The 25,492-nt window shown below is 36.0% G+C and overlaps 2 protein-coding genes across 6 annotated transcripts; one reads left to right on the top strand and one right to left on the bottom strand.

Annotated features, from left to right (window-relative positions):
* Positions 1-138: 138 nt before the first annotated feature.
* ap1s3b (adaptor related protein complex 1 subunit sigma 3b) lies at positions 139-9,952 on the bottom strand. Its single transcript, XM_077221743.1, has 5 exons — positions 9,831-9,952; positions 4,977-5,155; positions 2,786-2,894; positions 1,715-1,852; positions 139-692 (listed from the first exon to the last, which is right to left on the bottom strand). Exons 1-5 carry the CDS (start codon positions 9,831-9,833, stop codon positions 657-659), a joined length of 465 nt encoding a protein of 154 aa, XP_077077858.1. The 5' UTR covers positions 9,834-9,952; the 3' UTR covers positions 139-656.
* A 705-nt stretch (positions 9,953-10,657) lies between these two features.
* dhrs12lb (dehydrogenase/reductase (SDR family) member 12-like b) lies at positions 10,658-19,747 on the top strand. 5 transcript variants are annotated; one of them, XR_013200707.1, is made up of 11 exons: positions 10,658-10,750; positions 11,362-11,495; positions 12,498-12,580; positions 13,102-13,197; positions 13,307-13,388; positions 14,209-14,270; positions 15,239-15,343; positions 16,233-16,323; positions 17,021-17,158; positions 17,255-18,719; positions 19,276-19,747. XR_013200707.1 is itself a non-coding variant. In XM_077221785.1 (10 exons), exons 1-10 carry the CDS (start codon positions 10,695-10,697, stop codon positions 17,371-17,373), a joined length of 966 nt encoding a protein of 321 aa, XP_077077900.1. In that variant the 5' UTR covers positions 10,658-10,694; the 3' UTR covers positions 17,374-19,747. The 5 variants fall into 5 exon arrangements, 2 of the variants coding, with proteins under 2 accessions (XP_077077900.1, XP_077077901.1); XR_013200708.1 differs by having other exon boundaries at positions 17,255-18,618; positions 19,348-19,747; XR_013200709.1 differs by having other exon boundaries at positions 17,255-18,310; positions 19,357-19,747.
* Positions 19,748-25,492: the final 5,745 nt, after the last annotated feature.

The raw sequence follows: 25,492 nt of genomic DNA on the forward strand, positions 1-25,492 counted from the left end.
CAAGTTTAATCTCATAATAAGAGATATTAATAGAAAAACAGATCCACTGCAGTGCACAAAAAATGCTGGTAGGATTTTCGAAAGCACCTGATGCATTTCATTAAAGAAAATTGAGGCAAATACTTGACTGAGACTGAATCATATAACAAAGACAATTTTAATAAGACAATATCAACAAAGTGTGCTCACAAAACAGCGTTAATATTCCTTCAAAAGTTTTTTTTTTTTCTTGAGCTAAATGTCTCCTGAGACATGCAACATGTTCAATAACATGAAAAGGCACTTAACTAAGCTTTAAGGTTATTGCAAATATGTGATTATTATATAAAAAATCATTTTGGTATAAAAGTTGAAATTGAGTGCATCATCATTGAAATTTTGCATTCCATTTATCTAGAAGTTGACAAAACATAATTCAATTCAAAAATACCACATGAACCCTGATTCAGTTATATTAAACTTGAGTGGAATAGATACGGATGTTTATACCAGCACTAAAAAAAAAAAATTACAATAAATAAAAACATTCTTATGCAGCCCTCAAGAATAAAGTCTGTAACTAGCAATGAAAAATTGTGCCCTGAGTGAAGGACACAACCTTCACTGCGGAGGCCTTTTTCTTTCCCTTTTGTCACCTCGCATCACGTCTGCTGCTGTCAGAAGGCTGGTTTGCTCATGTATTCTTCCATCGTCTGAAGAGAAGAAAACAGGCACATAACTGATTACCATAATGTGAAGTGACATTTTCAGCTTCCCTTGCCGGGCAGAGGTTAACTCTTCTTCAGATGTATGGACCCTGCTTATTAGAATGATATATGGTAACAAATTATTAGATGCTATATGGGTTTTAAAGGAACAGTTCACTCAAACATTAAAATTCTGACTTCATTTATTCACCCTTATTTCATTTATACCCCCTATGCCATATTCCTATAAAAATGAATAAATGACATCATTTTAATTTTTGGGTGAACTATTCTTTTAATGTGGTCTGGTTTATTTGAGTCATGCTGGGAGAGCTGGAATTTAGTAACGGTGAGAGCTGCTCTGTAAAACCACACTCTCGAACTGACCATCCGTTTTTTTCTCACTCTCTCTCGTTGTCAAATCAATAATGTTTTATGAAGGTGATGGCTGAAGTAGAGCTCTATAGACCTTATGTAGCCCCGCCCCTTTTCAGCGCTGCGCTCCTTGTCTTTTGTCTTCCGGTCTGTATTTTCACAGCAATTCTGCGCATTTATGAATGAACGGCTCGTTTTAAAATCTCCCCGGTCATGAATTTGTTAAGACATCTGCTTTAAACTTTACAATCCTCATGATAACTTTCGTTAACTTTAAATTAAGTTAATCCACTTCAAAAGCTAATTACTCCTTGACAGCAATGCCATAGAAATATACAGAGCGACCGCAAAAACGGAAGTTCAAAGACAATTTTCTGAAGATGGCTGCGCCCTCGTTTCTCTGGCGCATAAGGTCTATAAGTGGGCAGCACCTTTAAAACAGCTGTAGGTTCTCCAATCTAAAAGGTCTCAGAAACAACGATTGAGATTGTATTGCCTTATGTCCTAACTAACATAAATGAATTCAGCAAATTTTTATAAAGAATTTAGCTAATTATCATCATTTTTCAATACCATTGAACAAATTAATCTTCATTTTTAGCTTTATTTTTCAAATTAATTCAACTGAATGCAGATAACATTTAGTCTCTGACCTCTTGCAGCATATCTGATGCCTCTACGGACTTCGCAATAGACTGTTTAGATGTCTCCTGGATCTCTCCGCCCATCAGAAACTCATCCAGGATGAAATAAGCCTTCTCAAAGTTAAAGATAATGTCCAGCTCACACACCTGCAAGATAATATTACACAGACAGAAATTGGTAAAACAAATAAATAAGAGAGTAAAGAATAAAATTCTGTGTTCAGTGAGGTTTATGCAAAAAGTAAATGAATAAAAGAAGTCTCTTATGCTCACCAAGGATACATTTATTTAATAATAAAAATACAGTAAAAACGGTAACATTGCGAAATATTATTACAAATGAAAAAAAAAACTTTTCCATTTGAATATATTTTAAAAGTTTTTAGTGTCACATGATACATCAGAATTCATTCTAATATGCTGATTTGCTGCGTAGGTAACATTTCTTATCAATGCTGAAAACAGTGGAAATGGTGATACTTTTTTCAGGATTTTTTGAATAATAGAAAGTTCAATGAACAGCATTTATTAGATGTATTAAATAGAAATCTTTTGTAACATTATAAATTTCTTCACTGACACCTTTGATAAATTTAATGCACCCTTGATAAATAAAAGTATTAATTTCTCTCTCTTTTTTAAAAATATTACAACAAATGTTTGAATGTATCATTGTTTCCACAAAAATTGTAAGCAGCACAAACATTTTCAACATTGATAATAATAATCAAAATTTCTACTCGAGCACCAAATCAGCATATTAGAATGATTTCTGAAAGATCATGTGGCACTAAACACAGGAGTAATGATGCTGAAAGTTTAGCTTTGCCATCATATGAATTATTTAAATTTATTAAAATAGAAAACAAGAATTTTAAATTGTAACAATATTTCACAATATTACTGTTTTTTTATCAAATTAATGCACCCTTGGTGAGCATAAGAGGCTTTCAAAAACAAAAAAATCATATTTTTTCCAAACTTTTGACAGGTACTAGTACTATATACTGTATATTGTACAATGTCATTTATCAAATATTTGCTCTAGAAATGAGAAATAAAGAAACTGGATGTATTTACATTGCCAAAGTATTTGTCGAGTAGCTCCACATAACGGTGCAGGATCTCTAAAGCCAGAAGCTCATTATCCTGATTCTCCAAACCACAGCAGAAATACAGACTGGCATACCTAGAAACAAGTGCAAAAACACATATAGATGAACATTTATTTATGTTTATACAAAGGGTAGACCCAACCATGATCTGACATAACATGGACAGCACAGTTGCTTTTAGAGTTAATTTGCAAATAGTGCACACCATCCTCACAATTGAAGTGCTGGCATAGCAAAGCTCCATATTTATAAAGGTCAACCTGGGAAAACAACAGGAATGAACAGAGAAACAGGTTAAAAAAGGTGTGAAATACAGATCTGTAGCAGACGAGTGTGAGTAACAGGCTCTCAGGAACAAGTGTGAAGACTCGCTCTCAGAAACGGCAGTTTCAGGGCCTGACAGAAGGATTTGATGCAGCATAAAAATCTGGGCTGTGACCAAGAATATAGCCAGGTACTGAAGCATAAACGTATTTTCTCAAAAATACTTCTTCAATGTCTTCTTCACATCTGATATTCAGCAAATATAGTTTTAAGACATTTTCTACTATATAGGGTTGACTATATGGTTCTTAGTAGGCTAAACATATTTTTACATTATAACTTCCATTCAGGTATGTAACACTCACTTTTTATGATCAAACCAATTCCCTGTCCTGTTTTACTTGGAATGTCACACTAATGAAATGGATTGTAAATTAAATGATATGGTGAATATAAAGTTCAAAGGTGGCATTACAATTTTTCTTGTACAGCTTCTAAGTCAAGTTCCATTTAATGTTATAGCACTTTATACAATACAGATTGTTTCAAAGCAGCTTTACAATGATAACAGGAAAATAAGTTCATTTTACAGCAGCTCTAAAAGGAAATATTTTTATTATAACATATAACTGAATTATTATAATAAATTAAACAAAACACTACAATTTCTAAGTTTGAGTATATAGGTCCACTTTCAGACACTTTTATTATTGGCAGGGCTTGACATTAACGTCCTCCAACCTGCCAAATGCGTTTGGATTTCAGCAGTGACGTGTGATGCAATTACTCCTATCCACTTTGGCGAAATACATTTTACATTATATATATATATATATATATATATATATATATATATATATATATATATATACATACATTTTTCAATTGCAGTCTAATAAAAAAGCATCAGCAATATTAAACTAAGTGCAATCTAGTGTTGTCAAAAATATAGATTTTTCTAAAAATATTGATACTAGAATATCTGAAATACTTCCAATACTGATTTAAAACTTTTTAGTGGCACATGATCCTTCAGAAATCATTCTAATGTGCTGATTTGCTCCTTAGTAACATTTCTTATTATTATCAATGCTGAAATGCTCCTTTTCGCTGTATATTGTGCTAAAACAGTCAAATACACACAAAATAATGTCAAAATACCGGTCCTGGCAAGTATTCATGTAAACAGTCAGTTATGTTTTAAGAGAGCGGAAACAGTTGAGAAAGAAAACACGTGTAACAGAATAATGGATCGGTGCGTATGGTCTTAAAGTGACAGCAGCCTACTATACCTGCTGCCAAATTATGAGATAATATTTAAAAAATATATATACGGCAGCTTTTCCCCATGGTGTCGACAAATTGTGGCCAGTGAAAAAGTGGCTATTAACTTTGGGAAACCACTAGCCACAGTGGCTTGTGAGCAAAACAGATAATGTCAAGCCCTGATTGTGGGGTAATAGGGGGCCATTGTGTAGGAAGCAGACACTAGTTTTCGCTGGAAAACAAGGAGGTCTTAGTAGTGGCATTTCATCCATTAATGCCATCAGTAATAGCAGGAGAACCGGACTGAACTGGTTTAAAAACTTCAACAGACCCCTATTTGAAAATGTTGCAAGCGTAGAAAACGTTTCATCATGTGACAACATAAGATCCTGACTCCTGACTAGCTGTCTGCTTTGCAGGAATTAAGTTTTCTGCTCACACCTATTTATGACTAATGACCAAACATGAGAGCCTAGCAGCTGGGGGTTTGATTAATGCTGAATCTAAAGCCACCGTCATTGTGTTTGAAACCAGCATGTTCTTTTACAATACACATGCGAGGAACACGTTTGTTCCGAAATGTATTCCAACGAGACATTCGCCTTTGGCCTGGGTTAAATGCTCACCTCTTATAGACAATCTTCAGGTCCTTCCAGTGCATGAAGTTGCATGTGCGTGGTTTCCGTGCCAACACCATAGTGGTCATGTCCTTCACAATCTTCTTCCTCTCTCTCTCCGGCAGGGGCAGGAACCATTTCTGCAGACGTAACTTCCCCTGACGACTGAACAGCAACAGGAAATGCATCTGTTGGGAAACCATCCAATTAAAATGTATATTCTGCTATCATTCTTACTTCATTTGGAAAGGGTTTGGGTTAGTGGTTAATGATCCAGGTTGGTTACACAAAAGTTGTAGGTTCAAACCCCAGAGGCTAATGAGTTACCAACACCGAGCCTTTGAGCACACCCATGAGAAATGTGTCTGCAGTAAAAATACAAAGTCACTCTGGATAAGTACCATTGCTAAATTATGCAATATGCATTAATAATACTTTACTTTTCATTTTAATAAATGCTGCTTTTTGTATTGGTCTGTTTTAAATATACAATGAATACATCACAGACACCTACAACTGTTTTAAAGCGTTCAAAAGTGCATTTAAGAAAAATTCTTTATGCAGGGGTTTTCTGCAGATGCTGCTGGGAAGCAGATGGTCGAGAGAAATTCTGCAACACTGCAGGTGAACAAAGGGCTTTCACACCAAAGTCAAAAATATTCAAGTGGGTGGACTTTATTCTGTGCCTACTCTGTAAAATCATAGTGAATATTATAAAGTGTACCCGTTTCCTTTGTCTTTACATGCCATCAGCCACTTTCTTACAAGAACAACGCCATACAATTGTACAAGTTCAACTATTCAAGTATGCACCAAAACACTGCTGACAATTACATTTGAACAGCTGTGCTGGAAATACAGCAAGACCTTAAAGAAATCTTTTACAGCAATCTGTCAACTAATTTCATCATGGTCTTGGATTGAAAGAAGCTTTTTAATTTCAGCATCTGTCCAATTTGACCACTTCTTTCAAAAAAAGTCACAGTTTTTGACTGACATCTCAGGGATACAAATAAAAAGTATGGAGTTTTTGCAGCAGCTTCTTCAGAACTAGTGGTTGGCTTCAAGTCTTTGTCAGCAGACTTCATGCTTCAGAGCTTCCTAAACTTTTACATGCTCAATCGGTGAAATAAACCTTTTTGGCAGTGTTACAACTTTGAGTCCAGATGAAAAAGTAGGGCTGATGACACCGTTTTATTTAGTCAGTAATAAAAAAGCAGCATGAAGGACGGAAGTATTAAAGTGCGCAGGTGCACTCGCGTATACGTCCGAAATCCACTAAATTCCTACTCACTTCACGATAATTTTCAAATATTTTACTCTCAAAAGTGCAAAAATAATCTTTAAACTATTTTTGCTAACCTACCGCACATATGCATATTGAGTTCTGGTGCTCATGCGAGAGAAGTGGGTTCACATCTGGCCTGCATTTTGTTCTGATCGCAATTCCATAATTTCCTGTCTCCTGTCTTTCTGTTTTTGTAACAACAGTTGCAAAAGGCCCACAGATCCGATTTCTGAAACCATGAAATACAGAGAAAGAGACAAACTGCATCTCAAACAGAGAACTATGGCTAACCTTTTCCCCGTCACACAAACCAAATCAATACGAGACTCAATATCCATGAGACAAAGAGCCACTGTCAACCACAGGAAGCATTGACATTGACTTCTATGTGAATCTTTTCCACACAAGAACTAATCAGAACAATGCAATGATACTGAGAACAAAATCTCAGGGAACGCATCCTAATTTCACCTCCCCCTCCTCTCATTTTGCACAGAAATCTGGCAACGCTTGAAAAAGCCTTGTCTTCTCACATAGACGAACGTCACGACTGGGCAGAGAATATGTGAGTCTCTCATTATGATTCACACAAACCTGCAATAAGCTGCTATTTCCACTGACTTCTCAGGTCACAAGCCACACCGACAACTGTTAACAGAAACTATTACACAGAAACCTGAAACACACTTTTGAAACAAGATTAAAAAACAAAAACTAGAACTGGGGTGTTCACTTTAATTGCTGGAAAAGGGTTATTCACAAGAAAAACTTCACAGAAATGAGTAATGACGGGCAATAAAGCAGCATACAATACAAAGACCTGCATAACAATTGGGCAAATAATAAATAGTTCTTTAGAGGAGAGCTGTGCAACAGCCATTAAATAAATATATATACACTACAAAAGATGCACAATATAAAACACTGCGCAGAATACAGTGAATGTACTGTCATTGAACCTTTGATTTGCAGTGTGACTAATGAACCGAAAGCACTTTAAAAGTTAAATGAAACTAGTAGATCTGAGTGAAAAAAAAACGTTTTAACAAGAAAAAAACCTTGGGTGGGACTAGATAAATTAAACATAACATTATGAGGTCAAATGACAACAATATATGTACTGTTCTAAATATTTATTGATTGTTGCATTGCATAACTGTTACAAAAGCAGCAACTACACAGTATAACTATCCCATTACACTTGAATTACAGCTACAATTCTCATGGAGCAAGCTGGGGTTATGTATATTAATATTATTGAACTGACTGCATCTGAAACTACTGGATGAGAACAAAACTGTTACAGAATTGAATTCAATCAACGTTGAACTGACTCAAAGTGAATAACGGTACTATTATTGTCTTCTGTGAAGCTGCTTATAGCTCAATTTAACTCATTTCAAAATTGATGAAAACAGTTATTGATCTGAATTGAACCAACAATGAACCGACTTCAGCTGAATAATGGCACTGTCTTTTCTAGACCTGCTTTACAACCAAACTGAATTATGTTTGCAATGCATCATTTAATTATTATTTTCCTGTTTATCCCTCTAAAGCTGCTTTGAAACAATCTGTATTGTATAAAGCGCTATATAAATAAAGGTGACATGACGTAAATGTAAAAGCACAATGGTGGTGACTCAATGCTTATGCCTCGTGGGGCTCGGACCATCAAGAAGCAACCAATTAATGAATCTGATGCTGCAAACAACTCATTTTGCTCTCAAACACATATGCAAACAGATGCAGAAACACCAGGTGGGGAAACTGAACCGTCAGCTGCTTCATTGTTACGACAGAAGTATGCTGGCAAAGTGTATATATTTGCTTCCTAAGAAAATCCCGATGTGGGACGAAAGATGAAAACGCAAGGAAAAAACAAGGAAACAGAAGTATGCACTGCGTCTGGTCTACTATTGCAGTCCAGAGGAAACCGATTCTCTGAAGCCTTTCTTTATCATGGCAGTGGCACACCCTTCACATGACAACAGGAAAAGAAATGAGATAGGAAATAGTGTGCTACAGCTATGAAGTTACACACATCTTTATTACTACATTTCACACACACACTCCTCCCTCTCTCTCTCTCTCTCTCTCTCTCTCCCTCACACACACAAAGTTTCGCTGGGGGAAGCTTTGAATGAAGCTCTGAGCTTCCTCTTGAGTTCCTGCTTTGATTTCAGTTCTCTGATGCTCTGATTTCATTTTCCTTCTATTGTTGGAGTCAACGCAGCTGCGAGCGGCTTCAGCACAGAGGAAAACGTGCTTACAAACACACTCGCTGGCTTTACTGCTGCGCTTTAAATGAGATTCGGCAGTGTGTTGTTATCTCTTTGAAATTAAAAGGGCCACTTCTGAATCACTTGTAATTACTCAGAAGCATACAGACAGTATAAGCATTGTCAGAGCTGTGTTGTATTAATCAGGAGAGCTTTTGTAAACACTTACCAGAATTAAACTAAAATAAACTAAAAGCTAAAAAAGAAGTTACAACTTAAATTCTATATTTTAATCATTTGTTTTTATGTTAAACACTTTTTTGTTATTATAAATATTTATGTAAGAGAGAGAAAGCAAGGATACTTTTTTGTAAATATTAAAAATGTAAATAATATTAATAAATAATGGCCTGTTTTCACAGACAGGGCTTTGACTAAGCCAGGATTAGGCCTTAGTTTAATAAGGACAATTAAGTAGCTTTTATAAACGTGCCTAAGAAAAAGAAAAAACATTACTGGTGTGCATCTTGAGAGAGACAATGCCACTGACATATTAAGATATGCCAGTACAAGTTGCTTTTAGTTAAAACAGCTCAAACATGCATTTTAGTCTGGGACTAGGCTTAAGCCTTGCCTGTTGAACAGGGGGTATATATATTTTTTTTTATTTTACATTATTATTATCATTATTACTCAATATTAAAAACTTAAATGCTTTAATAAAAACAACTACTATTAAATTAGTAATATAATATTGCAATTGTTTTGTAAAGTACTCTTCACTCATTCTTTTTCCATTCTTGCAAACATTAACCAGAAAATGGACTTTACAGAGGAACAGAAAGTCACTCAGCAGAAGTCAAACACACAGTGGCCCTATTTGAACAACAGATAAGAGTCTACCTGCCCGCCTAATAAAGTCACTTAAACCAGGACTTTGCATACCAGTTGTCTAGATATAAAATGCAGGAACTAAGAACTCGTAAGAGTGTCAAAATCCAAAGTTAAGGGAAACAAACCAGCCAACCAACCGGTTTATCCAGACAGATGAGAAGACAACACAAAAACGACACTATTAAATCCTTCAGCATTTAAATGCCATGCGATTAACTTGTTTAGACTTTGAATAAGACACCTTTAGGTGAATTACAGCAGCTCTAAATGACACGGTTTTATTTAATCAGTAATAAAAAAGCACCATGAAGGGCGGAAGTATTAAAGTGCGCAGGTGCACTCGCGTATACGTCCGGACAGGTGCACGAGCACAACCTGTGGAAGAAATGACCTGTCACCCAACATATGGGATCTAAAATTGAGCTTTTAGGCGAGTGAAAAAAGTACTGTCTAACTTACCATCTTGAAGGAAGAAATAAGGAAGGCGTGTCGAAATCCACAAAATTCCTACTCACTTCCCAGCTGGTCAGGGCCAGAATCATCTCTGCCCTTCCCAAACTGTGGGGAGAGTAAAGCTGCGCATGCGCAGATGCGTAGCTGAGCTCAAGGCTCCGTTTTCGCCTCCACTATCTGAGCTCTGATTGGTCGAAGCACTGCACCTGGCTTGAAAAGGGGCGGGGCAACACATACTCGCATATTTTTCTCTACGCCTTGTGTAAATGCAGCCTTGACATTTATGAATAAAGATATGACATGAATTAATACGTTGTTAAATAACCCCCTTAAAAACGCAAACAAGGATTAAATAATTAAACTATAGTAATATAATAACTGTATAAAATACATTAAATAATAACGTATTGTTTGTTATTTTCATCAATACTATTATATTTTCATCCCTTAGAGACTCAAGAATTGCCGTAAGATTATACTTTATTTTTCCATGAAGTGTTGTAAGAAGGTCAGACTAAAGGCACTTTTTTTTTTCTTTTTTTTTTTTTCTGGGGGGAATAATTATTTTGAAATCACTAAAGATGTTGGGAATTAAAAACACACTTACAGTTACAAACTCACATTTCTTCCAAAGAATTTGCAAGCTACAGTGGGTCTTGGAGGGGTTTTGGGGGTAAATTTTGAAGGTAATTTTTGCGAACCCCAAACTGTAGGCCTAGCAAAACTGATTTGCATGACCCTATTGGTGTGTAATTGATTATCTATCACCTGACACTAGAGGGAGCCCTCTGGAACTACAGTAGTCACATGAAACTGTCAGCTGTCATATATCACTTCAGTCCAGTCCAGTTTAGAGGAAGCAACAGTGCAATGTCTCTCTACAGGAATATAGTGTGGTTTATCAAAGGAATGAGGGAGTATACAAGGTAAAGTTTTTTTCTTTTGTTTTTTTCATTGCTGAATTCTTCAGTTTATTATATTGTTGTGGTCCCTGGGCTGCTTTGTTGCTGATAACTTTTGAGTCTCTGAAAGTTTGTTAGTTTTGAAAGTTTTAATTAGTGTGTTATTGTTTTTAATTGTAATAAGATGGTTTTATGAATATGAACGTTTCATAATTTTACACAAAATTATTCTGGCCTGAGTATACATTTAGTTACTGCTACAAAACACAGCTTTAAACTGTGTCCTGACAAGCCAAATGTTGTTAGATGGTGTGGTTTCTTTGCACAAATGTTGTTTTTGTAGTTTCCTAAGTCATCTCCTCTGACATGCATTCATCCAAGCCCTCAGTTTAAGGTCAGTCATCATTGCATCACAATGGGCCCTATTGAGCCCCCTGCTATTCTCTCTCTCATGCCCTGTCATCCCACACAGAAGCTCCTTTGGCCCCTGATCTTAGGAGCACTGTCTCTGATGACCAGAGGTCACATAACAATTCAAGAATTGTGTTGACACTTTTAGAGATAATAGCACAGCGCTTGAGGTTTCATTTTGGTCATGTTTCTGATTTGCTTCGTTTGCTTGATGTCGTCAGCAGGTCTGGGTTTGAGAATGCGTCTAAGGGCTTTGTAGAAAAGGACCTGGATGTGTCTATGGTGGGGCGTTCCTTCATGATCACTGGAGCCAACAGCGGAATAGGGAAGGCGACTGCCATGGCCATAGCCAAAAAAGGTTCATTTTACAGTCATATTAACACACTTTTTAGGTTACAGTATTGTTTTTCCAACCACTTATCTATTGTGGTGGTACTACAAAGATGGCAGCAGATGGTACCATTATACCTTGAAACTGTAAATGTCATATTGAGTGATTAGCGTTATCATATACCTTGTTGTTACATAAAGCCTACATATTGGGAATATATGTGTATATATATAGCAGTAAAGATATTTAAATATTAAAAAAAATATTTATATTTCAAAGAAATGCTGTTCTTTTGAACTTTCTGTTCATCAAATAAAAAAAATATATATATTATAAAAATATAATGAAGTAGCACAGCTATTTTCAATGTTGATAAGAAATGTATATATATATATATATATATATAGGCATATATATATTATAAATATCTTTATTGTCATCTTTGCCGAGTAAAAGAAAAAAAAAATCGTATTGACTCAAAACTTAACTTAACTTTTCAGAAAATTTATAAATATATAACAAAATAATAAAATCTACAAATATATTTATTTTTAGACTTCACGAGGTCTGGGTTTAAGCATTTTAACCCAGTTGGAAAAATGAATTGTGTACACTGTTAAGTAATCTTTTTTGCATAGTTTACCTTTTGCCAAGTTGAGCCATTTGCATTCCTATTTTTGTCATGTGTGAGAAAGAAAAATAATAACAACTCCATTTTTACATTTTTAGAAGGACAGAATGTGAGTGGTGCTGCCCATGCAAAACTCATTGTTGTAGTACCAAGGTGTTGTGTGGTTGCTAAAGTGTTCTACATTTATGTATTTGCAATTGTTCTGAGTGCATTTCCACGTGTTTGCGTTTGCAAGGGTGTTGTTCAGAACTTGCTAGATGGAATTGCTAGGTGGTTGCTAGAAATGCATAGAAAAATACTGTAAAATCAGACCTCTCCTCAACAAGCTGTCATTTAACATTGAAAAATATGGTTCCTTCATTCATTTTTTAATTTGTATTGTTTTTCTCCTATCCAAGGTGGCACTGTCCATATTGTCTGCAGAAACAAAGAGCGAGCTGAGAAAGCCAGAGAAGAAATCATCTCAGCAAGTGGAAATGCTGTGAGTGTCATTAAAGGGATAGTTCACCCATAAATGAAAATGCTATCTTCATTTACTCACCCTCAAGTTGTTCCAAACCTGTATGAGTTTCTTTTTTTCTGTTGAACACAAAATATATTTTGTAGAATGTTGGTAACCAGACAATTATTGACTTCCATAGTAGGAAAAAAAAATGCTATGGCAGTCAATGACTACCATCAGCTGTCTGGTTACCAACATTCTACAAAACATCTTCTTTTGTGTTCAGCAGAAAAAAGAAAATCATACAGGTTTGGAATAACATAAGGGTGAGTAAATGATGACAGCATTTTCATTTTTGGGTGAACTATCCCTTTAATAACTGCGGATGATGCATCAGTGTTTAACTTTGAATGAAAAGAAACAAAATAAAATTTTGTTTTATTATAAGATACTATTTATAATAATGTATTTTGTATGTATAATAATTTAATGTATTTATAATAATGTATTTTGAATGATTATTATTGTTTCATGCACTACGTGATGTGCATGTACCGTAGGAGGTTTACGTCCACGTGTTGGACCTCTCTGAGACGAGAAAGGTGTGGGAGTTCACAGAGGTCTTTAAGAAGGAACACTCGTCTCTCAATGTTTTGGTATGACTGTTAGAGAAGTCCTTTTGCAGATTCCCATCATACCTCAGTATATTAAAGACAATCCAGGACAGATGAAGAAATATCCTCTCCTCTGTGTCCCACACATCAGATCAATAATGCCGGATGTATGGTGAACCAGAGGGAAATGAACTCTGACGGACTGGAGAAAAACTTTGCGACCAATACTCTTGGTAAGACACGATGCACTGTTGCATTGCGTATCAATTTTATAAAAATGTTTTTTAAAGTCTAAGGCTGCATTTTTTTAAAATCAAAAATACAGTAAAAACTACATAGCTGGAGAAAAAAAAATATATCGTGGCCACAAAAATGAAGAATTCCCTTGTTTTAGTTAATCGTGGCCACGTTGAACTATTTTGATTTAACTAAAACAAAGTAACAAATTAGTACAACGTGGTCATGCTTTAGTAAATTGAGGGAATTAATTATTATATCCTGCTCACTATTTACTTGCAAAATTGGGAATGAATTAGTAAAAATGCTGATGTATTAGTAAGTCGTGGGAACGAATCGTTCATTTGTGGTCACGATATACTGTACTGTACATATATTTCTTTCCTGCATGTCATGTCAACAGTAATATTGTGAAACATTATTACAATTTCAAATAACTGTAATTTACTCCTGAAATTTTAGCATCTTTACTTTAGTCTTCAGTTTCACTTGATTTTTCAGAAATCATTCTAATATACTGCTCAAGAAACATTTCTTATTATTATCAATGTTGAAAACATTGTGCTGCTTAATATCTTTGTGGAAGACATGATAGTCTTCAGGATTATTTGATGAATGGAAAGTTGAAAAGAACTGCATGTAACATTAAAAATGTCTTTACTGTCACTTTTTATCAATTTATTGCTGAATAAAATCTGACTCTAACATTTTGAATGCTAGTATTTAATATTCTTTTGTGGAAAATATATTCTGTTTTAGATTAGAATATAAGTTGCATGTAGTATTTAATAAAAACTTTTTTTTTGTCCTCTGCAGGTGTTTATATTCTCACTAAATGTCTGATCCCATTGCTGGAGAAGAGCAGGGACCCCCGAGTCGTGAGTGAAAAACCACACTGATCTTAAAAATGAGTGTATTAGAGTGCATTAGCGCCTGCCACCTTTTTCAGAGGCGATGGTTCTGAAAGTATCTTTTTCATTCATTTCTCCCATTGGGTTTAAACATTACAAACTTTGATTTGAAGCAAAAAAGTATTTGAAAATCAGACAAAAATACAAAACTACAAGACTTTGACTTTACAGCTTAAGTGAGGGAAAGAACTACAATCCCATTAAGCATTGCGAACAGGATAGGGAGAAATATAAAACTAAGCATTGAAAAATGTTGATTTTATGTATATCCTTATAAAATGATGTGCTCATAGACTGATATAATTTGTATATAGGGGTGAATTCAGGTTGATTGGGACACTTTTTCCAAGTCTTCTTAATGGCAAAAATTGTCCCAATCACTCAATACAGCCTATATATAAACAATATGTTTTAAGTTTATTGTAAAATATGCATATATATTTACATATTGAAATATTTTGAGAGTAGGGAGACCGACTTGATTTTGTCATTCGCAGTGCTTTATGGAAGTAGGCGGGGCTAAAGAGATATTTTGGCACATTTTGCTTGTTTTGACTCTTTAATTTTCTGTACAGCATCATGGGTAATGTAGTTTTCCACCACAAATTCCGCTGTTAAACACGATCGTTTTAAAACTAAATTGAAATAATGCCGGCTGGCAGCTTAAACAGAAGCAAATGCTATCGATTAACAACCTAGCTCACAGTAGGTAGGGCTGTCTTTTAAAGCTTCATAAGTTCTCTTTAAAAATCAATTTCCCGATGGAGAAACTGAGTTTTTACTTCTGGAACCAGACTTCTGCACTCAGTCACAACCCAAATAGATGTGTTTATATTTTCATAACAGGAATGTGCAGATCCACAGAGGTTCCTGTTTCTTTCTCTTGATGTGCCATGTTTGGTATGAATGTGTCATGATATTGAAAATGTCTGTAGATCACAGTGTCATCGGGAGGGATGCTGGTACAAAAACTAAACGCAGACGATCTGCAGACAGAGAGAGCTCCGTTTGATGCTACCATGGTATACGCACAGAACAAGGTATTTAGATAATTTTGCCTGTTAATTTTTTTGGCTTGTTTTATTAGCGAATCATTATTTTTATTACTCATACTTTATATTTGCATTTATTAATTTAGCACATTTTAGGGTTAGCAACACACTGGCAATGACCCATAAATGTTTTGCACAAGCAAACCCCCCCGATATTTTCTTTTTCAAAACTGTAAAACCTAGTGTTTAAAAATGTAAACTTTAGTTTTAAATAAAAAAATAAATTAAAAAAAGAGAATAAAAAATAATAAAAAATGTAGTTTAAGTTATTTCCTTACAGAAAAGGGCCATGGTAGTACCTCAAAAATACAACATTCAAAACTAGGCTAATTCCATGTTTTTTGGCCACTACCAGGGTGGTAATACTATTCTTTCTGAAGTACTGCGGTATATAAATATGGTAATCAGACTATTACCACAGAGTATTACCATCTGAGAATGTGCCATGGGACTTTTGTCAGTCAAGTGTTGGTAGACATTTTCTTATGATATAAATTTACAAGGATAACATGTAAAAAAGATTAGTAATTAAATAATTTTATTCATGAAAAAGGACTCACAGTTTCTATTAAACTGAGATGAGGGGGGTTACCTTTCTCTCAGCTGTTGCCAAGCAACAGGTGACACAAAGTGCCAGCAGTGGTGTCTCCATTAAACAATATCTGATGCAGTAATGATGATGACCTTTTACTAAACACTCGTTATGTGCACCTCAGACTCTCTCTCTCTCTCTCTCTCTCTCTCTCTCTCTCTCTTTGTGTGTGTGTGTGTGTGTGTGTGTGTGTGTGTGTGTGTGTGTGTGTGTGTGTGTGTGTGTGTGTGTGTGTGTGTGTGTGTGTGTGTGTGTGTGTGTGTGTGTGTGTGTGTGTGTCCACAGAGGCAGCAGGTAGTCATGACAGAGGTCTGGGCAAAAGCAAATCCCCAAATTCATTTCTCTGTGATGCACCCTGGGTGGGCCGACACACCAGGTATGCTTGTTTTAATTTGCTAATTTCATTTAGCAAAAATGTTATGCTAGTTTGGCATGATGATTTTGTTTACTTACAATTTTAAGTTTTTTGTTGTTTTTGATTGGTATATATTGATTTGATTTTTAGCCTCTCAGCTGTAAAAGAGCAACTCCACATATGTTTTTATTGTATTATATTATATTTATAGGATATGGCTGTTGAATTATTTAATCTGATTGGTTGAATAACGTTTTAAGGTGTGCAAATAAGGTCTTGACCGCATTACAGTTCCATATCACCTCGCCAAATGTTTTAACAGCCTAGAACAGCAAAAGTACCAAATCCCAAATAAATATAGTAAACAATAGGATAAAAACGAAAAATTATTTTCATATTTTTTCCACAAAATTACGTTTCATTAAATACGGAAAGCACATCTCTTTCTGCCGCGCTCTCTCACTTTTTATTTAAACATAAACTAACATTAAAAAAGATGAATAAATACTGTAACAATGTTTAATGTTAGATAATATGTTAAATCATTTATAAAAGTATAAATTAAATTGCATAATCCCCAATTCAGTACATTGCCTGTTAATTAGGCTATGCTAATTCATAGTGTATGCTGCATAACCGTTTTATTTAACTAATACTGTTTTTACAAGCTTGTCTGTCCAGCTCATCACTTGTAACCTCTGGCTCTGGTTGTGCTCAGCGGTTGCCACGGCGATGCCTCAGTTCCATCAGATGATGCGTGATCGTCTGCGTTCGGCGGAACAGGGAGCCGACACGGTCATCTGGCTCGCGGTGTCACGCGCCTCCGCGGCATTTCCCAGCGGGCTTTTTTTCCAAGGTGTGCATGTTGGTTAAAAATGGTCACATTTGCTTTCATGTGTCTAGATTTGTTCAATAGCACTCAGAAAACCTCATAACAGATTGTTTGTTCCAGATCGACAATCGGTTGCGGCGCACTTGCCCCTCGCGTGGACACACAACTCTAAACTGGAAGTCAAAATGTTTATGGGCCGGTTGGAGACTTTGGCGATGGCTGTCAAACCCTCAGAGTGAGAATTTAATTAATGTGTTAGATATTATACGTGTCAGATAACTAAGATGTTCTCAAACAACATGCTATATGTGGAACTTATAACCATGATAAGAAATCTGAAGCTTTTTCTCTGTAAAACTAACTATAATGATCATACAGAGACTTTAGTAAGTCTAACATCAACAAGACACGTGATATATTTCTGCGTAAAATAGGATCTTTATTGCTGTAAAACCTGACATGAAATAATAGAAAAATTAAATTTGTTGAAATGGAACAGTTTATTGAACCTTTAGAGAATTTTTGTTGTTGTTGTTGTTATTGTTGTGTACCATATTTGATACATCAGGCTTTTATGGCTCATGTAGTGTGATATATGACAATATGGAGCTCATACACAAGGAGGAAACCAAAAAAACTCAATTTAATTCAGAGGCTCAAACTGAGCAAAAATATGTAATTTGGTGCAGATGTTTTAGTAATTTATATGGCCAGAAATATGAAATACTAACAGCTTGTAATGTAAATCATTGAGATATTTACAGTACAGTATAGCAGACTACTTGCATAAAATTAATCTGTTGTCACTCTATATCTCGCAATAATATTTAAATTCTTAGTTTTATGATCAAAGCTCTGTAGTTTTTATTGTAGGGAGGCAAAACATATAATGCAATGCAATATAATGTTGATTGAGAGATGTACAAAAAACATTCCTCAAAAGTCTGGTCATATTTGATACATTTCAACATGATTTTTCAAAAAAAAAGAATTTATGGACAAGAGAGCAAACATAAAAGTTTCTTATGTTTACTTAAGATTTCACAGCAAAAGGACACATGTACAATGATCGGAAGGGGGACGGAATAGAATTATACTAAAAGGCCTTTTACATGCTAAAAAAGTATATACTATCAATCAGACGACATAAGGCATGTTTTAGATTGTGTTCAACAGGTTTATCAGCAAAGTTTTGACCATGCTAATAATTTAGAGGCTTTAGAAATGTGATAAAGAAGACTTTATAGGGTTAACATGAAACAGAAGTAGGTTGGGATATGATTTTATCCATCCACAACTGATTTGGACAGTAAAAAGCGGCCTCAATTAAAGGGATAGTTCACCCAAAAATGAATATTTGCTGTTAATTTACCCTCAGGCCATCCAAGATGTAGTTGACTTCTTTTCTTCAGTTGAACAGGCAAGAAGATTTTTAGCTGAAACGGTTTATATAATGCAAGTCAATGGTTACAGTCACTTTAAGAGTCATAGAGTCAAAACATTAATACCTGTGGCTCCTGACGATTCTTTGAGGTCTTATGAAGCGAAATGATCGGACTCTGCAAGAAACTGAACATTATTACCTGTAATCCACAGCCTCGGCAAACTGTCATGAGTGCGTTCGTGGAAATCTGGAGTGTGAGCTTACTGTCGTATTATGACATATACGCGGGAGCTCAAACGTTGGGAATCTGTGAAAAGTGCTATGTAGCAGTATGTAAAATATGTGCTATGTAAAAAATTAACCTACATAAAAAAAAACATAAAAAAAATTCCGTTCGCTTGTGCGATCTCAATCGGGAAGATTGAGATCGCACAAGCGAACGGAATGTTTTTTAATGTTTTTTTTTTATGTAGGTTAATTTTTTTATGTAGGTTGCGGCATCCAACCCAGACAGCAACATAGTGTCGGCCCAGATCCGGCCAACATCTGGTAGGCTACACATTGATTCCACACGGCCCAGATGTGGACCAACACTGTTGCTGTCTGGGAAGATAAGCACAAGTACCACTGTGATGAACAATACCACACACACGTCTTCCCTCTCTGTTGTAAACAAACACCGCGTCAGCTCACGTGTGAGTTTGATCCAGCACATACGTCATCATGTGACAGGAAGCTTGTGCTCCAGATTGCTGAGGCTGTGGATCACAGGTAATAATGTTCAGTTTCTTGCATTGTTTTGCTTTATAAGACCTCACCGAATCGTCAGGAGCCACAGGTATTAATTTTGTAATGCCTGTATATGTTTTTTTTTTTACTCTTAAAGTGACCATAACCATTGACTTGCATTATATAAATCAGCCAGGGCAATGGTTTCAGCTAAAAATCTTCTTGACTGTTCAACTGAAGAAAAAAAAGACACCTACATCTTGGATGGCCTGAGGGTGAGTAAATTGACAGCATATCTTCATTTTTGGTAAACTATCCCTTTAAGACCTCCATTGTCTCTGTCTGAATCAAAGTGGTTTTGTTGTCATCAGCCATAAAGGAAACTCATTCAGAAATATATACCATTTTGATCAAAGATTCTGAAAACAAACAGATTTGTCTTGAGAATAACATGCATCAATGAATTATGAACAATAAAATCAGGAACATTTCAAAGCAAATTGGGTCTGTTTTGATTTTATATTTAGCCTGGCCACAACACACTGATTTGAAAATGATGAGAAAACTTAAATGGTGCTTACAAAGTATGCTGCGTCATTTCCCATCCCTTTCCTTTGTCTCCTCTAATACTTTCCACTGCACTATCCCATAAAGGCAAAAAGCTCATAAATTATAAAACAAAAACAAGTGGGCTTTTGGCCTTGTCAGTCATTGTCATGCGGAAAACATCCTGATGAGATATGTGATGTGACATAACCTCCAGATACACTTTAGTTATGTAAAAATGAAATTAGCACAACATAACTCACAAGCTGCACATAAAAAACTGGTGTTGCCTGTTAAATTGATAATAAGCAGCATCATCATTTCGCCATGAGTATGTTTCTCCCAAAGGTCGCTGTGACAGGATGAAACGAATGTAAATCCTTAATTTCCCGTGCTGGTAAATGATTCATCACACTCACTGTATGACGCGTATGATGCTCTCAAATCACCCAACATCAAAACACATGATCATCTTACTCCTGGGCCAAACGAGCACTGAAAGAGACTTCTCTCAGATCATCTGAATGCTACAGTAAGAGTGTTTTAGTAATTAAACTACAGACGTCTGCTGGATTGTGTTGTCAGAAGGGTATGCGTGTCAAATGGCCGGTTTCACAGACGAGGTTTAAGCTAGTCCCAGATTAAAATGCATGTTTGAGCGGTTTTACTTGAAAGTAACTTACGCTGACATATCTTAAAATATGTCAGTGCCATTGTTTTGTCTCAAGATGCACATCAGTAATGTTTTTTTTCAAAGGCAAGTTTATAAAATCTGCTCAAATGTCGCAACTGAACTAAGGCCTAATCCTGGCTTAGTCTAAGCCTTGTCTGTAAAACCAGGCTTACGAGCGAGTGATAAGTCATTTTTTCAATTACTTAAGATGATTTTTAGCTGATATTTGAAGTATCCAAGCAGAGTATGCACAGGTGTAGTTCAGCATATTAATTATGAACAAACACAATGTTTGACAATGACAAAGTGACCAGGGGCCTGTTTCAGAAAGGAGGTTAAGTGAAAACTCTGAGTATGTAAACCCGAGGAAGCAGAGTTAGTCAAGCCCGTTTCTGAAAGAGGGGTCACTTATACTCAGAGTCAGTTACCATGGTAACTTACTCTGTGAACCTAACCTGGTCAGGAGCAGGTTTTCTTCAGTAAACCCAGAGTTTTTCTTTTAGTAAATGCATTTTGATTTAAAAATCTTTATATATTTTGACTGGAAACAACACGACAAAAATGCTAAGTAAGAAAAGCATTTTCTGCAGTGCAGTACATTCATTCATTGCACATTTTTCTATATAACATCGGAGAAAGCACATTAGTAAAGCTGCTGTATCAGAGCGGGAAGGAAAATGTGCCTCGCTCTCACGCTCTTTCTGAGAGTTTTTGTGTTGTTTTCTCGACACAAACCCGTGAGAGCCATCAAAGAGAAATGTTACAGGATTGCAGGACAGTGGTGGAGAAATCGGTTTAAATGAGGATAATCTGATAAATGACGTTCATTTGATAACATCTTGCTGTGACCTCTGGAAGTAACCTAATAATTAATAATAATAATAATTCATTACATTTATATAGCGCTTTTCTCAACACTCAAAGCGCTTTACATTGAAGGGGGAATCTCCTCAACCACCACCAATGTGCAGCATCACCTGGATGATGCGACGCCAGCCATACTGCGCCAGAATGCCCACCACACACCAGCTTACTGGTGGAGAGGAGACAGTGATGAAGCAAATTACTATATACAGTATATGGGGATGATTAGGAGGCCATGATGGATAGAGGCCACTGGGCAAACTGGGCCAGGATACCGGGATTACAACCCTATTCTTTCGAAAGACATCCTGGGATTTTTTGTGACCACAGAGAGTCAGGACCTCGGTTTAACGTTTCATCCGAAGGACGGTGCTCTTTGACAGTATAGTGTCCCCATCACTAGACTGGGGCGTTAGGACCCACACAGACCACAGGGTGAGCGCCCCCTGCTGGCCTCACTAACACCTCTTCCAGCAGCAACCTGGTTTTCCCAGAAGGTCTCCCATCCAGGTAACCAGGATCAGGCCTGCTTAGCTTCAGTGGGCAACCAGTCTTGAGCTACATGGTGATATGGCTGCTCGTGCTAGAAATTTGAATTTCCTTTAGGATTTCCAAGGTGGTTGATGTATTGATGACATGCATTTCCCATCATCGCACCTTCCGAAAATGAAACAGATGGCTGTATGGAATGGAAGGATAGTCTGAGATACATGCTGTAACCACAACCACAGCTGTTAAATACACACAAATTATTCACAATTGATTTGGTCATCTTTATTTCCTACAAATACAAACGCAACAGTTATTTTTTTTCCAGTTGGATTTTAATATTCCTCCAGTATTGTGTATCTCCTCTTCATCGATCAGTGATGGTGCAGGTCTGATGGCCCAGTAGAAGTCAAATTTTAATTTCAGTAGCCTAATTTAAAAAATGTAACGGGTTGGATTAGAGAACATTTAATTATGTGAAAAGAGCATTATACTATGTGGAAACAGCTGCTGCACATTGAAATAGACACTGAATTATATTTATTTAATATGTCAAATGTTTGTAAAGTCATATAGCCTAGAGCCATGAACCTTTTAAGCTTAAAGATTTAACTGATTAAATTATGAATTTGTTCATTTCTCGTTGCTGACACTTTTTTTTTTTTTGCCTGTGGGATATCATGAAAATGAGTATTAGTTACCTTACCTAGATTAATAATTAATATTTAATTAATTAAATAGTTACCTAGATTAATAACTTACCTTTCTGTCAGTTTTCACCTGATAATATAGGTGAACTAACAGTGACTAAGAATTATACTTGTGTATTGACTCGGAACATGTGGACGTCTTTTTGTCGGGTGCTGTTGCCATGGTGAATCGTAATTTCGGAGCTCCATTGATCATGGCTTTTCATAGTCGTTGGACTTACTCAGAGTTTTTTGAACTAGCTCAATTCAGCTGTTCTGAAACCGAAAAAATCAAAGAGTTTCTCACCTCAGGGTAAGTCAACTCAGAGTTCAAGTTTTAGAGTTGGTTGAACCTCCTTATTGAAACAGGCCACAGATCTTCATTTTGAACAGTATATCAATGTTTTAAGAATGAAAAATGTAAGAAAATGGAAAAATTCCACTTCTACAATGATTTTAACTGTTTTTGAAAAAAGGTCTCTTATGCTTATCAAGACTGCATATATTTGATCAAAAAGACAGTAAAAGCAGTTATATTGTGGAGTATTATTACAATTTAAAAGAACTGTTTTCCAGTTAAATATATTTTAAAATGTAATGAATTCATGTGATGCAAAGCTGAATTTTCAGCATCATTACTCCTAATACTCCAGTCTTCAGTGTCACATGATCCTTCGGTCTTAGTACCCCCCCCCCAAAAAAAGTATATATTTTGCTGTAGTATATCAGTAGGAAATATCAGTTTACATTTCCAAACATTCATTTTGCCATTAATTGTAATAATACAGTGAGATTTTTCCATATACAAGGAATCTGAAAACAGATTCTTCAAGCGTCTTGGAAACATTGCCACAGTTCTTCTGGATTTAGTCGGTCTCAGTTTTTTCTGTTTCTTCATGCAGTGGCGTCATGCCCATTCACAGTGAGGGGCACGTGCCCCCTCAGATTTTTCCTCCCTGATAATTTTTTTGTCACAACTTTATTCCTATTATGCTCCATAATTACCAGAGCCTATAACGACTGAAATGTATTCTTCTGGATGTGTAATAAATCGATCAGCATCAGCCCGCCCCTTTTTCCTAATATGGTATCTGTGTATATCACATCTAGACCCCTATGCGCGTAGCGCTCTATAATCTTTGCTGTGTATGTGCAAGCAACTCGCTCGTCTCGCACGTTGAGCTGGCAATGTTTTACAGATGATCTTGAGGTGGTAAGTGGGCAAAGCAACAAATCGGCATTGAATTAGTTATCGGATGATATTAAAAGGTAGTGGGATTATTTGTGGTTGACCTGGAAATTTTAACTTGATCAAAAAGTTATGGATTTGATATTAGCTGCGAATTCAGAGCATTAATTTAAGTTGTGTCAGTGTAGCGCTATCGATAGCTAGCCTAGTCTAACCGTAAACTAGTTGGCTAACGTTACTGCCTGCCATAAAATTTGTACTCTTTACAAGTTCCTTATTTAAAATATAATAATGAGCAGTGTAACTACAGTATTTCAATGATTTTACTAAAGTAATGTTACATATTACATTGGATTTGATTACTTTTTTACATTTCTGTCCAATATTAACCATTTTCAAATAAACGGGGTAGTGTTAACCTTATTCAGCACTGAAATCTGTCAAACTTCTTTCAAAGTCCTTCATCACATATTAATATTAAAATAACTTAATTTCAGACCACCACAAAGTCAGACCTCAGCACCTTTATGTACCTTTAATGTAAGATCGTTCTTAGGTCACATACCAATTTAAAATCATAACATAAAAACTGCAATGGTACTGTTTTTAAAATCATGTGTAGTAGGCCTAAGTGTACAGTAAGTGTGTGTAAACATGCTTTAATGAAGTAGACTTCAAAAGCTTTTGAATTTGAGCTTACAGTTCTTTCATCAACCTGTCTTTTACATAAACTTACAAAATAGATACTTTAACTTAGTCCTCAGATAGAGGAGGGTTGCTGCTGGCTCCGTTAAGGTATTTCTGCCCCTCCCAAACTGCATTGAAATGGTATGTTTAGCAGCCAGAATTTAAAAATGTTCAGGGGGAGAAACCCCCTGACCCCTCCTAACATGATCCATATCACCCGTCAGAAAACAATTGCAACGTCTCAGATTGTGCCCCCCCAGAATTGTGGCTTGCATGACGCCCCTGTCTTCATGTAATCTCAGATGGACTCGGTGTTGAGATCAGATCTCCGGGTGGAGCACCGGCTGTTGTCAGACTCATTGCACATACTAAAATATCTCTGGATTATCATAAATGGCAAAATTAATGTTTGGAAATGTAAACTGATATTTCCTACTGACCCACTACAGCAAAATATATAAATAACTGGCTTAAATATATATATATACACACACACACACACACAATATTTCTGTAATAGTTAAGTCAGCCTGGGCGATATTCAGTTGAGAGACGGATAGTGCAAAAAAAACTAATCTTGCAAGTTAGTTAAATTTTTTTCTTTAAGACTGTTCATTTAAGTCAGTTACATAAAAACATAGATTGGTCTAATTTGATAACGAAAACTTAGACCGACTACCTCTAACTAACTGCTAGTTGGTATAACTTCATATAATGTCTATGTTTATGCAACTGGGCTCTGATTAGTTGGTCTATCTCTACATACACTGTCGATACAGAAGGAAATCAAAGCCGTGCATTTTGCTCCCTGCTGCTTCTATTTTTTTTAGCAAACATTTATTTCATCAGGGACTCTCAGTGAAGCTGTTACTCTTTTTTCAAACCGGTTACCCGCTGTGCACACGTGCAGCACTCACATCTGCTTTGGCCATTTCTGAAAACAATCTGATTCTGTTTGGACCAGGGCCACACATAACTCAAGCTTGGCAGTAATGGCATTTTAGAGGTTTAATAGCAGGAAATTGGAGATAGTGATGTACCATCTAATTCTCAGAGTCATTTGGCTGCTTTTTATCATGTGTCTCGAGAGGCCACCCGGGACAGTGTG

The sequence above is a fragment of the Siphateles boraxobius genome, unplaced genomic scaffold (genome assembly GCF_051911475.1).
Source record: "Siphateles boraxobius isolate OS27281-9 unplaced genomic scaffold, OSU_SipBor_1 86, whole genome shotgun sequence".
NCBI classification, from domain to species: Eukaryota; Metazoa; Chordata; class Actinopteri; order Cypriniformes; family Leuciscidae; genus Siphateles; species Siphateles boraxobius.